The sequence below is a fragment of the Hyaena hyaena genome, unplaced genomic scaffold, assembly GCF_003009895.1.
Source record: "Hyaena hyaena isolate Hyena2069 unplaced genomic scaffold, ASM300989v1 scaffold_296, whole genome shotgun sequence".
NCBI classification, from domain to species: Eukaryota; Metazoa; Chordata; class Mammalia; order Carnivora; family Hyaenidae; genus Hyaena; species Hyaena hyaena.
In genome coordinates this window covers 128,809-141,494 of record NW_024080931.1, presented here as the reverse complement: position 1 = coordinate 141,494, position 12,686 = coordinate 128,809, and the positions used below count along the sequence as shown (strand labels likewise).

Below are 12,686 nucleotides of genomic sequence, written 5' to 3'. Positions count from 1 at the left end.
ACCATGGAGACTAACCTCCTTTGTTCAAGACACGGCGAAGCTCGTCAACAAGATATTTACCCAGAAAGATGCCGGGAGGATGAGGGTTGGCACTGGGGAGAGGTAGTCCGTGTGTTCCCAGCCACCAGGGCCCCGGCTCAGCAAAGCCAAATTGGGGCCTTTATCCTCTTTTCACCCCAGACAGGCCGCAGGGGCGCAGAGCTGTTAGGATGGCATTGAGCCTTCCTGCCCAGTGGGGGGCTGAGACTGGTGTGCGGCTCCAGGGGCCCCCCAGCACTGTCCTCTGCCAGCCGTGTCCTGCTTCTCTACCCTTCCATTTTCTTAGGGGTGCAGGGAAAGTATATAAATGTCAGCATTTATGTTTGTCTGCTACCCTGCAGTAGCAAGGCTGCAATTATTAATCTTCTCTCTCCTTCTCATTTTTAGCATCTAGTGTCCCTTTTCCAGTCATTTTTCCAGGAAGGAAATGAGGAAAGGGTGGAGGAGCACAAAGAGTGCAGTTTTTCCAAGCCCTGAAAGGATGACTCAGAGCCCACAGTGTCCCTAGGGATGGTGCTGTAAACCCTGCACCCAGGGGAGCCGTATGGAGGGGCACAGCGGCACACCTTTTGTTCCCCCTGCACTATTCCAGAGTCCTCTGTTGCCAGCAAGAGGGGGGAGGGGGGAGGGCTTTCCGGGTGTGCTTTCCTGGGTCCCAGAGCAGAAGTTCCTATTCTTCCTCCTTGCTCTGGCTTTAGAGAAGGGAGAGATTTTCTTTGTTCCTGGTATGGATTGGACGTGGAGCTAAGACCCACTTCAAATTCAGACGTCCACACTGGGAAGCTCCTTAGAATTGGGAACTTCTGAAACCGTCTGCGAACAAAACATGTTCCTTGAAGGGGGTTTGAATAGAACTTGTGCTCCTGGGACAGTAGAGTGGTGAGCGGACGGGAGGGGGGGGTGTCAGTAAAACCTGAAAGGAAAGCCCAGCATCCGGGATGTCGTCAGTGACTACCTCAGTAGCAGTGTGCGGAGTGCCTCCTTGGAGCTAGGCTGGGTGTGAGTGATGGGCTCTCAGGGTGGCAGGCCCGGCTTGCCAAGAGAGCCTTGTAACTCTGCATCCTTTCAGGTGTTTCCCCAAAAGGTTAAGAGCAAGACCTTTGGAGTCAGTCATAGGTGTGGGTGACCTGATGAGGTAACACACGTCAACACAGGCTTGTGGCACACACCGTATGATCTCAGCCTGTGAGCGTTAGTAAGTACTGTGTCCAGACAGGGCCAAGTGTGGGCATGGTGGGGGTAGGGGTCACATTGCTGGGTGAAGTGGTAGGAAATGGAAGAGTGGGCTTTTCCCTTTTTGAGTTCCCCTTGGTCCAGTAGGTTATGGTGATGGTAGTATTAAAAGAAGAAAAAATAAAGCGGAATGTTGATCGCTTGACTTACACAGATGATAGGGTTCTCAGAACAACCTTCTGGGGTGAGTACTTTTATTAGCTTCATGTTCCAGAGTGAGCTCTTCAGAGTAAGTAAATCTGCCTTAGCCCATATGGCTAGGGACTAGTAGAGTCTGACTCCGGAATCATTGTTCCAACATAGAGCTGGACCACAAATGAGTCAGGGGGAGCCCTTTTCTGAGGTTTCTGTGAAAGTCAAGTCTGCGTGTTGCCTTTTTTGCTTAACTTTTTTTTGATCTTCTCTTTAGGCAATTGAAGATGAAGGGGGTAATCCTGATGAAATTGAAATTACCTCTGAAGGAAACAAGAAGACATCAAAGAGATCCAGCAAAGGTATCGAGGGTTTTACAAGCCCTGCTAACTTTAAGAACTTTTTTCACACTTATTTTTTTTGCTAATCTGCCTGCCTGCGTACGTGGCCGTGGTTGGGGACTGTGGTCTGCCCCGTGACTGCACAGGGCCTGGAGTGAAGCTTTGCATTTCCATTAAGACCCTCCTGGTATACTTTGTTTCTCTATGTTTAGGAATTCAGACAGAGTGGGAAGGGTACTTGCTTATTTGTCCATTTTACTCTGTGGGTTTTCAGCCGTTCTTGGTTTGTCCAGACTCTTGCTTTCTTTGCATAGGGAGTGTCTAGGACTGCCTGGGTCTCCTATTTCTCTGACTTGCAAAATATAACTTCCCTTTTAGATACCACCTGGCCCAAACAAGAGTTGTGACTCGTACAGCATTGCTTTCAAAGTTGCCTACTGCATAAATGCCACATTCCACTTGGCATTCGTGATCTTCACCGTCTGACCCGAATCTCTATTTCCCTCTATATCCCCTGCCACCTTCTTCTGCTACATGGTGGGCTGTAGTCAGGCCCCAAACATGTGGTTTCCCCTCTTGAGCCTCTTTTCCTGAACTTCTGTGCTGTGCCTCTCCCTCCTCCCCATCCGTCTTCATTCCCGTCCTTGTTCCTCAACAGCTCTTCCCACTTACATCTTCTGCAGTGCGGTGAGCTGGCTCCTGGTACTTCACTTTAATGCTTAGGTCTCTGTCAGTGACCGTGAGACTGTTGAGGGCAGGGGCTCTGCCTTCCTGGTCTTTCCTCCTCTTCAGTATTTATGCAGTAATTTAACTCAGTAACATTCAGCTACTGTTTTAAGAAATATCTACTAGGGGCGCCTGGGTGGCTTAGTCGGTTAAGCGTCCGACTTTCGCTTAGGTCATGATCTCGCGGTTCGTGGGTTCGAGCCCCGCGTCGGGCTCTGTGCTGACTGCCAGCTCAGAGCCTGGAGCCTGTTTCAGTCTGTGACTCCCTCTCTCTCTGACCCTCCGCTGCTCACGCTGTTTCTCTCTCTCCTAGAAATAAATAAAAATATAAAAAAAAAAAAAAAAAAAAGAAATATCTACTAAAACTGAGCATTTGAACAGTTCTGAAAATTCTGTTGGTAATTGGTGGCTTTATTCCTCAAGTCCGGAAACATAATGAATTATTTATGTTGTCTGGCCAGCGGTGAAGAATTGGGTTCGAAATGTCTAAAAACAGGGACCAATGTCAGTCCCACTGTGTGGTGTGAGCTCTTGGAGAAAAGCAGTCAGGTGACTTCACTGTGGAATGAAGTCACTTCTGTGGTCCATAGTACATTGTGCATTTTTGGCTTTGTCCAAGTGAATGTCTTTGCCAGGGCAAAGAGTACTGGAAAATCACAGAAAGACAGTCCTACTGGGGGAAAATCGAGCCTGTTAGATCTCCTTTTCTTTTTTTTAAAGAGGAAAGAACGAGTGTTCTAAGTGGGTATCTTGTGTTTGTTTGTTTTTCTTTAATTTTTTTAACGATTTATTTATTTCTGAGAGAAAGAAACTGCGTGAGCAGGGGAGGGTCAGAGAGGGAGGGAGACACAGAATCTGAAACAGGCTCCAGGCTCTGAGCTGTCAGCACAGAGCCCGACGGAGGGCTCGAGCCCACGAACCGTGAGATCATGACCTGAGCCAAAGTCGGCCACCCAACTGAGTGAGCCACCCAGGCACCCCTTGTATTTGTTTTTAAACATAGACGCATATTAAGTAAAATGTAGAAGTTCCTTTTTTCCTGGTTATTAGAAGGTTGTGGATACTTTTCTGGACTTTTATGTGTATATGCAGTCTTTTTAAAATAAATGCACAGAAACACGTATACAACTGTGCAAATATATTTTTCTTTATAAGAAAGGCCTGGGACACCGGGGTGCCTTAGTTAAATGTCCGACTTCGGCACAGATCATGATCTCCCCGCTTGTGGGGTTAAGCCCTATGTCAGGCTGTGTGCTGGCAGCTCAGAGCCTGGAGCTGCTTCGGGTTCTGGGTCTCTCGCTCTCTCTGCCCCTCCCCCATTGGTGTTCTCTCTCTTACAAAAATAAACTTTAAAAAAAAATGGAAAGAAACTAGGTCTTAATTTACAAAATATTTTGTAGTTTGCTTCTTTCACTTAGCATGTTACAGGCGTTCCCAGCGATTACAAGTAAAAAGACCTGATTCCTTAAACGTGTTAATAGTAATGTTTCATATCACCATTCCATAATTTAGCTCATCAGTTTCTTTATTACGAGATTGTTGAGATTTTTTTCCAGTTTTCACTTGGCAATTTCAATTCTCAGTGCTGCCATGAATAAGAATATCTTTATGTAGTTAAGGGGATATATTTTTTGATAGCTTTTAATAGAAGAAGAATAATGGGGTTAAGGATATGTGCCTTTTACTTTAAAATAGCTACTGACAAATGGCTCTTCAACAGGCTTTACTGGTTAATACCCTGGGGTGGGGGTGGGGGCCTATTTAAATTCTCTCTGGATGTTGCATATTACTTAACTTTAAATGTTGCCTCTTATGTAGAAGAAAAGTATATTTATCTGGATTTCTCCATAAGGTAGTTTTCATTTACCTTTCTTTGCATGGATTAAACAACGTCTGGTAATTGGCCATCTGTATTTTCTTAATTACCTTTTCATGCCCTTTGCCCACTTTTCTCCTGAGTTTGTCTTACTGACTTTTGAGGGCTTTCTCTGTGTAAAAACATTGTAGTTGTTTTTTCCTATTTTATCATTTCCTACTTTATCACTTAACTTGTTTGTAATGTTTAGATCGTCCAAGTTTTATTAAAAAAATTTTTTTTAAGATTTATTTATTTTGAGAGGGACAGAGACAGTATGAACAAGGGAGGGGCAGAGAGGAGGAGAGAGAGAATCCCAAGCAAGTTCTCTACTGTCAGCACAGAGCCCAGCACAGGACTTGAACCCACAAACTGTGAGATTATGACCTGAGCTGATACCAACAGTTGGATACTCTACTGTCTGAGCCACCTAGGCACCTCAGGTCATTAAAGTTTTAATTTTAACATATGCTGTACTGTCAACTATCAATTGTATATGGTTTCTAGATTTTCTGTTGTGTTTTAAAAGGCCTTCTTTTCCTTTAAAATTATTAAAAATATTCTATATCATAGAGTAATATTTACGGTTTTAGTTTTTAATTTCGATGTTCAATTCATTGGACTTTACTTTTGCATGTGGTGTGAGGTAGGTAGGGATCAGAGTATATGGAACAGTGTTATCCAATTCTTGTCCTTTCCCAGTCACATTCCCTTAAGCCCCCTCACATGCTCCCTAAAAGACGTTTGTTGTGATTACTTTCGCGTCTTCTAGGACTCGGTGTAAAATAGAATCATTCAGCACAAACTCCGTTGCGCCAGATTCTTTGATTGGCATAATTTGTTCTGTTCTGGAGCTTTACGGTACATTTTGATATTTGGTAGGACAAATATATAAGTTATACTGAATTATGTTCAGTAACTTTATTGCATTTTGGCAAGATTTTCTTAAAACATGTATTTTAAGGGGCGCCTGGGTGGCTCAGTTGGTGAACCGTCCAACTTCGGCTCAGGTCATGATCTCACGGGTTTGTGGTTTCGAGCCCCGCGTCAGGCTCTGTGAATACAGCTCAGAGCCTGGAGCTGCTTCGGATTCTGTGTCTCCCTCTCTCTCTGACCGTCCCCTGCTCACGTGGTCTTTCTCTCTCTCTTAGAAATAAATAAAAACATTTAAAAAAAACAACATGTATTTTAAGAGAGAACTTGCACACTCGCACAGGCACGCGTAAGTGGGGTAGGGGCAGAGAGAAGGGGAGAGAGAGAGAACCCCAGGCAGGCTGCGTGCTGTCAGCGCGTGCCCAGTGCAGGGCCCTGTGCCACCGTCTTGAGATCATGACCTGAACTGACTTCAGGAGTAGGACACGCAACTGACTGAGCCAGCCAGGGGCCCCTACTATACCAAGATTTTAATGAAAATGAAGTTCTTTTTTCTGGCCCGCGTGGTGAACAAACTCAAAATGCTTTGAAATCTGCATATTGATGATTTTAATCAGAATCCTAGAATGTGTATGTCAGATCATCTCAGCACTTGTCCAGCATAGTGTCCTCCAGTAATCTGTTCGGCAGAATCTTTTTTTGTTGTTGTTTTTAATGTTTATTTCTATTTCTTCAACGATTAATCTAGTGCATGTGCATGAGCGAGGGAGGGGCAGAGAGAGGGAGAGTGAGAAGCCCAAGCAGGCTCCAGGTTGTCAGCGGGGCTCCATCTCTGGACCCTGAGATCATGACCTGAGCCAAAACAAGAATTGGACACTTCATCAGCTGAGCCACCCAAGGTGCCCTTAAGCAGAATGATTAGGAGTAATTGTCACAAAAGTAAATTTAACTGGAAAAGCAAAATTGATATGTTTGCATTTTAGCCAATACCTGATCCTGTGATGCTGGTTTGTTTGACACAAGTTAATATTAGAGAAAAGACATAAGACTGGGAAATTTTTGTGTAACCTTTGTCCAGATTCCCCAGATGTTAGCGTTTTACTAAATTTCTTTATCCTCCCCCCAGTCTTCGTATGTATGTGTACGTATGTATGTTTGGTTTCGTTCCTGAATTATTTGAGAAGGAATTTCTGGCATGTACGCTTTTGTCCTGCATACTCCAGTATTGCCTAAAACCGAGGGTGTTGCATAACCATAGTTAGCGAAATCAAGGCATTCATGTTGATAAAGTTGTCTAAGCTCAGACCTTATTTAGACTTTAGGTTTTTTTCATAGCTCAAAAGGAAGAAAAATCCAGGGTCACGCGTGGCGCTGAATTGCCATGTCTGTTTGGTTTCCTTTTATCTGTGACCTTTTTTTTTTTTTTTTTTTTTTTTTTTAATGTTTGTTTTTGAGAGAGAGACAGAGACAGAACTCAAGTGGGCTCCAGGCTTTGAGCTGTCAGCACAGAGCCTGACACAGGGCTGGAACTCACAAACTGAGATCATGACCTGAGCCAAAGTTGGACATTCAACCAACTGAGCCACCCAGGTGTCCTATCTATCACAGTTTTAAAGACTTCATTGTATTCCTGATACTGCCATTTTTGAAGAGTATAGATCATTTATTATGAAGGCTGTTTTTTTTCAATTGGGGTTTGTTTATTCCTTCATTGGAAATTTTTTTTTTCCCATATTAGGTTCAAATTAGACACTGATCAGCAGTACCAACAGAAGAGTTACTCTTCTCAGTGCATCCTCTCTGGAGGTACATGCTGCTTAAAGTAGTGTTCCTCTGCTTTCTCTGCTGGGGAGTTACTTGCTCTTTGTAACTGTATCTATGAGAAAGATACTTTGAGACTTTTGTTAATATCTTGTTCCTGCTCCATTAGTTTTGGCATCCATTGGATGGGTATCTGTTGGTGAGTTTCTAAATGTACTATTCTATCTACATGTATTCGTTTCTTTTCTGCCATAAAGATTGGCTTGCTCTTCTCCTCCCCTATTACTGTGAACTTAGAGATTGTTACTTTGTTCAGTAAGTTATTAAACTTCATGGTGATTATTTTGATGCTCAAATTGTTCCAGTGAGCGCCCTCCAGGCTGGCTTATGTGTCTTTTTGATCTGTCCATATCACTCTTTGACCACTTTCTTATTTTCTGGCACAGGAAGGTATTCCTCTCTCATACTTTCCTGCTGCACCTTGGGAATCAGCCATTTCTTCCAGGCACCCATGTTCTTCTTTGTGGAGAGTGGCACTCTGCTACTGTGATGGCCATTCCTCGTGGTTTCTAAGTGCTGGGTTTGTAAGGTCTATTGGACTGAATGTGCCTCATGAAATTAAATACTGTTGAAGCAATCAAATTAGCCAATGGCAGCTTCAGAAATGTGAAAAAATAGGGGTGCCTGGGTGGCTCAAGTCGGTTTAGCGTCCGACTTCGGCTCAGGTCATGATCACACTGTTTGTGGATTCGAGCCCCACGTCGGGCTCTGTGCTGACAGCTAGTTCAGAGCCTGGAGCCTGTTTCAGATTCTGTATCTTCCTCTTTCTCTGACCCTCCCCTGCTCATGCTGTGTCTCTCTCTCTCTCTCTCTCTCTCTCAGAAATAAATAAAACATTTTTAAAAATGTGAAAAAATAAAGCTCTGGCTGATAGGAACAGTGCACCAACTGAACTTCCTGGTTAAAATTGTTTATTGAGTCTCTTGGATTTTGGAGGTGGCAGTAATACTGGCAAGTCAAAGACTTAAGGTGTATGTAAAAGGTAGTATATTTAATGTTCTTAAATAGCAAAGCTAACAGGAAGTATTCAAGACTTATGACTAATTTTGAGAACATTTTCCTAGATGTGATGATTTCATATTAGAAAGTTGTCAGCTACCCCCAAAGTGATCTAAAAATAAAATATGTAAGAATAACTAAATCGTTGGGCACCTGGGTGGTGCGGTCGGTTAAGCTTTAGACTCTTGATCTCAGCTCAGGTCATGATCTCAGTTTGTAGGTTTGAGCCCTGCGTCGGACTCTGCTCAGACAGCATAGAACCAACTTGGGATATTCTCTCTCCTTCTTGCCCCACCAGTGTGCATGCATACTCTTGCTCGCTCTCTCAAAAGAAATAAACATTATAAAAAAGTATATGGAAAACCGGTGATGTAGAGTTTTATTTTATATATTTATTTAAAAAAATTTTTAATGTTTGTTTATTTTTGGTAGAACACAAGCAGGAGAGGAGAGGGGGAGACACAGAATCTGAAGCAGGCTCCAGGCTCTGAGCTATCAGCACAAAGCCCGATGCGAGGCTCGAACCCACAGACCATGAGATCATGACCTGAGCTGAAGTTGGCTGCCCAACCGATGAGCCACCCAGGCGCCCTGATGTTGCTCAATTTTTTTTTTTAGTGTTTTATTTCTGAGAGAGAGCGAGCGAGCGAGCAGGGGAGGGTCAGAGAGAGGGAGATACAGAATCTGAAACAGGCTCCAGGCTCCGAGCTGGCTGTCGGCACAGAGCCCAACGCGGGGCTCAAACCCACAAACTGTGTGATCATGACCTGAGCCGAAGTCAGACGTTTAATCGACTGAGCCACCCAGGCGCCCCCGGAGTTGCTCAATTTTAATAGGCTATCAGAAACAGTGGGAAGTTTGATGATTTGTTCATCTTAAAAGTGGCACTGAGGATTTTTCAGTAGATGATCCTGGAATAGTTGGCTGGCTGGCTGTTGGTGAGAAAGGATCTGCTCTTCCTCCTTCCATGCCAAATAGAAAATTCTGGCTAGGATGGTACTCTGATAGCGTGGTGATGACCTGGAATGACACTAAAACTGACAGACAAGAAGGCTAACAAACTCAGCTGCATGAAAGGTTTAATCTTCTCAGCAAAAGACATCATAAATAACTCAGATGCAACAGACTGAGAGCAAGTGTTACAGAATAAGGAAAATACAGGGGCGCCTGGGTGGCTCAGTCAGTTAAACATCTGACTTTGGCTCAGGTCATGATCTCACAGTTCGTGAGTTCAAGCCCTGCATTGGGCTCTGTGCTGACAGCTCGGAGCCTGGAGCCTGGAGCCTGCTTTGGATTCTGTGCCTGCCTCCCTCTCTATTTCTCCCCCACTCTTGCTTGCTCTTGCTCACTCTCTCTTTCTCTCAAAAATAAATATTTTAAAAAATGTTTTTAAAATAAGGAAAATACACAGTCCAGTTGACGAAGTACGGATTATGAATAAGCATCTCAAAGGTCAAAGAAAAAACATTGGCCTATATAACAAAAGATTCTTTTGCTACTAATTGAAGGAAAGGAAAGAAAAAGAAATAGAGTTCTTATTTTGGCCTCTCACCCTGGCAAAAATTTATACCATTCCTAATAATCCATGTTAGCAAGGATGTGAGGCGATGGGCAGTTGGTGGCCATGGTGATTTAATATAGCCTCTTTGGGGGCTCCTGGGTGGCTCCGTTGTTTAGGTGTCCAACTTTGGCTCAGGTCATGATCTCACGATTTGTAAGTTCAAGCACCATGTCAGGCTCTGTGTTGACAACTCAGAGCCTGGAGCTGCTTCAAATTCTGTGTCTCATTTTCTCTCTTCCCCTCCCCCACTTGTGCTGTATCTCTTTGTCTCTCAAAAATAAATAAATGTAAAAAAATGTTTTAAGGGGCGCCTGGGTAGCTCAGTGGGTTAAGCGTCAGACTTCGGCTCGGGTCATGATCTCTCACAGATCATGGGTTCAGGCCCTTCGTTGGGCTCTGTGCTGACAGCTAGCTCAGAGCCTGGAGCCTGCTTCTGATTCTGTGTCTCCCTCTCTCTCTGACCTTCCTTTGCTCACGCTCACGCGGGGTGTCTCTCTCTCGGAAAGTAATAAAACAACATTAAAATTTTTTTTAACTTTTTTAAAAGTCTTTTTTCATGGGAGTCCCTAAACTAAGAAGTATCCACAGTAAAAATAAAAGATGGAGGTGGATTAGTGTGTAGTGCAAGAAAAAGAGGCTGAATCTTTTATTGAAGTAAAAATGACAGTAAAGAATGTGGCTGTTTTTGAGCTTATAATTGCATAAATATGTTTGTGTAATCAAATACATTTTATTTTATTTTATTAAGTTATTTATGTAAGAGAATGAGCTGGGGGGGGGGGGTGCAGAGAGAGGGAGAGACCAAAGCAGGCTCTGTGCTGACAGCAGTGATCCCGAGGCAAGGCTCAAACTCGAGAACCATGAGCCAGGCAGGCGCCCCTAATCAAATACATTTTAAAAGGAATGACCTGCCCGCATGCGTCAGGCCACTCCAGGTGCCATGGGGAACCCTGGCAGAGTCGGGGGAGGCATTGTCACTGGTGAGCCCTGAGGCAGCAGCTCAGCAGAGGAAGAGGAGGTGGAGTCCCGGGCAAGAGGGCGAGGGCCGGGTTACTGCTCTACCGGCTATCAACAGTTACCAACGGCAGGGCAGAGCAGCAGAGCAGTACCTTGTAGTGTGGAGCCTGGAAACGGGTGCTGTGTACTGTGGAGGAGGGATTTGAGGGGCATCCTTTTCTCTTGATACAAAGATGGCACTTTGATTTATTCTGGAGAGCTGTATTTTTCATTCACATCAATTTTGGATTGGCTTAAACACCTGTCTTCTCTTTGGAAGAGTGGCTTTTCCCAAATAGTTACTCTCAGTAGGCTTCCCAGCCAATGTTATGCTTTCTGTACTGAAGATGCACTGTTCTTAATAGCACACATTTTCTTGGAGCGCCTGGTTGGCTCAGTCGGTTAAGTGTCTGACTTCGGCTCAGGTCATGGTCTCAAGGTTTGTGAATTTGAGCCCCGGGTCAGGCTCTGTGCTGACAGCTCACAGCCTGGAGCCTGCTTTGGATTCTGTCAGTCTGTCTCTCTCTTTCTCTGTCTCTCAAAAATAAAAAATAAAAACAAAAACAAAGCACCACAGGTACATTCCTCTTGACTTCATCCTTGAGATGATTTCATCCTTGAGAGAGCTCCCCTGAAAGGGTCTGGGCTGCAGTGAGCCCGTGCAGCTGCTCTGGAGCAGAGGTGGCTTTGAACGCGGAAAACTGCTTTTGCTTGTGGGAACCTGCTGCCTCTTATGGAAGGGAGAGGTCAGGGGCTCCTGGGTGGCTCAGTTGGTTAAGTGGCCGACTTCAGCTCAGGTCATGATCTCATGGTTCGTGGGTTCGAGCCCCGCGTCGGGTTCTGTGCTGACAGCTAGCTCAGAGCCTGGAGCCTGCCTGGAGCCTGCTTCGGATTCTGTGTCTCCCTCTCTCTCTGATCCTCCACTACTCACGCTGTCTCTCTCTCTCTCTCTCAGAAATAAATAAATAAAAATGTACGACTATTTGTTTAAAAAAAAAGGGAAGGGAGAGGTCAATAAAGGGTTGCACGTTCATGGTGATGAAAAAATCTAAGTAGAGTTTTCCTAATAACTAGGATGGACAATGTATATATAGCTTCATACCAGCTTTATCAAATATAATAAATCTGTGGACATGCTGCTAGTGCATCTTCCTGGTATATTTATATAAAGACCACTGGGTTGAATTCCAGACATTTTTTTTTAAAGTTCAAGACGTATTTTGCCATGGAGATAATTATAAAATGGTAACGGTGTTCCCAGCCAGCCACTAAAGACTATTTGCACATAATGTGTTGAATGATGCTATTAGTGTTCTTGTGTGGATGTGTTTTAATGTTTATTTTTGAGAGACATAGTGTGGGTGGAGGAGAGGAGACACAGAATCCGAAGCAGGCTCCAGGCTCCAAACTGTCGGTCCAGAGCCTGACACAGGGCTCAAACTCAAAATCGATCGTTGAGATCATGACCTGAGCCAAAGTCCTATGTTTAACCCAATTGACCCACCCAAGTACCACACGTTCTTGTGTGTGTGTGTGTGTTTAAATTATTTATTGAGAGAGAGAGAGGGCAGGGGGTAGGGGCAGAGAGAAAGAGGGAGACACAGTTATGTGAAGCACCTCCAGGGTCTGAGCTGTCAGCACAGAGCCCGACGCAGGGCTCAAACTCAGAAGCTATGAGATCATGACCTGAGCTGAAGTCAGACACTTAACTGACTGAGCCACCCAGGCGCCGCCCCACATTCTTCTGTGCTTTTTAATTTTTTTTTTTTTTAATTTATTTCTAGGAGAGAGAGAGACAGCGTGAGCAGGGGAGGGTCAGAGAGAGAGGGAGTCACAGACTGAAACAGGCTCCAGGCTCTGAGCTGGCAGTCAGCACAGAGCCTGACGCGGGGCCCGAACCCACCAACCGCGAGATCGTGACCTAAGCGAAAGTCGGACGCTTAACCGACTAAGCCACCCAGGCGCCCCTCTTCTGTGCTTTTTAAAGAAGGTTCTCCTAAAAATCTTTTCAGATTTCCTGATATTGCTTAATGGAATTAGGATATGGAAAAAATCAGTTTACAGATGTTATAAGGAAATTCTTATCCCTGACAGGTTTTTTTTTTTTTTA

At 44.4% G+C, this 12,686-nt stretch overlaps 1 protein-coding gene across 1 annotated transcript in view; it reads left to right on the top strand.

Moving 5' to 3' along the window:
* The window catches only part of SAFB (scaffold attachment factor B), a 39,093-nt gene that overhangs the window by 1,601 nt on the left and 24,806 nt on the right, over positions 1 to 12,686 (top strand). The window contains exon 2 of the mRNA XM_039247505.1: positions 1,682 to 1,766. Coding sequence (XP_039103436.1) covers positions 1,682 to 1,766 — 85 coding nt within the window. The remainder of the gene's footprint in view (positions 1 to 1,681; positions 1,767 to 12,686) is intronic.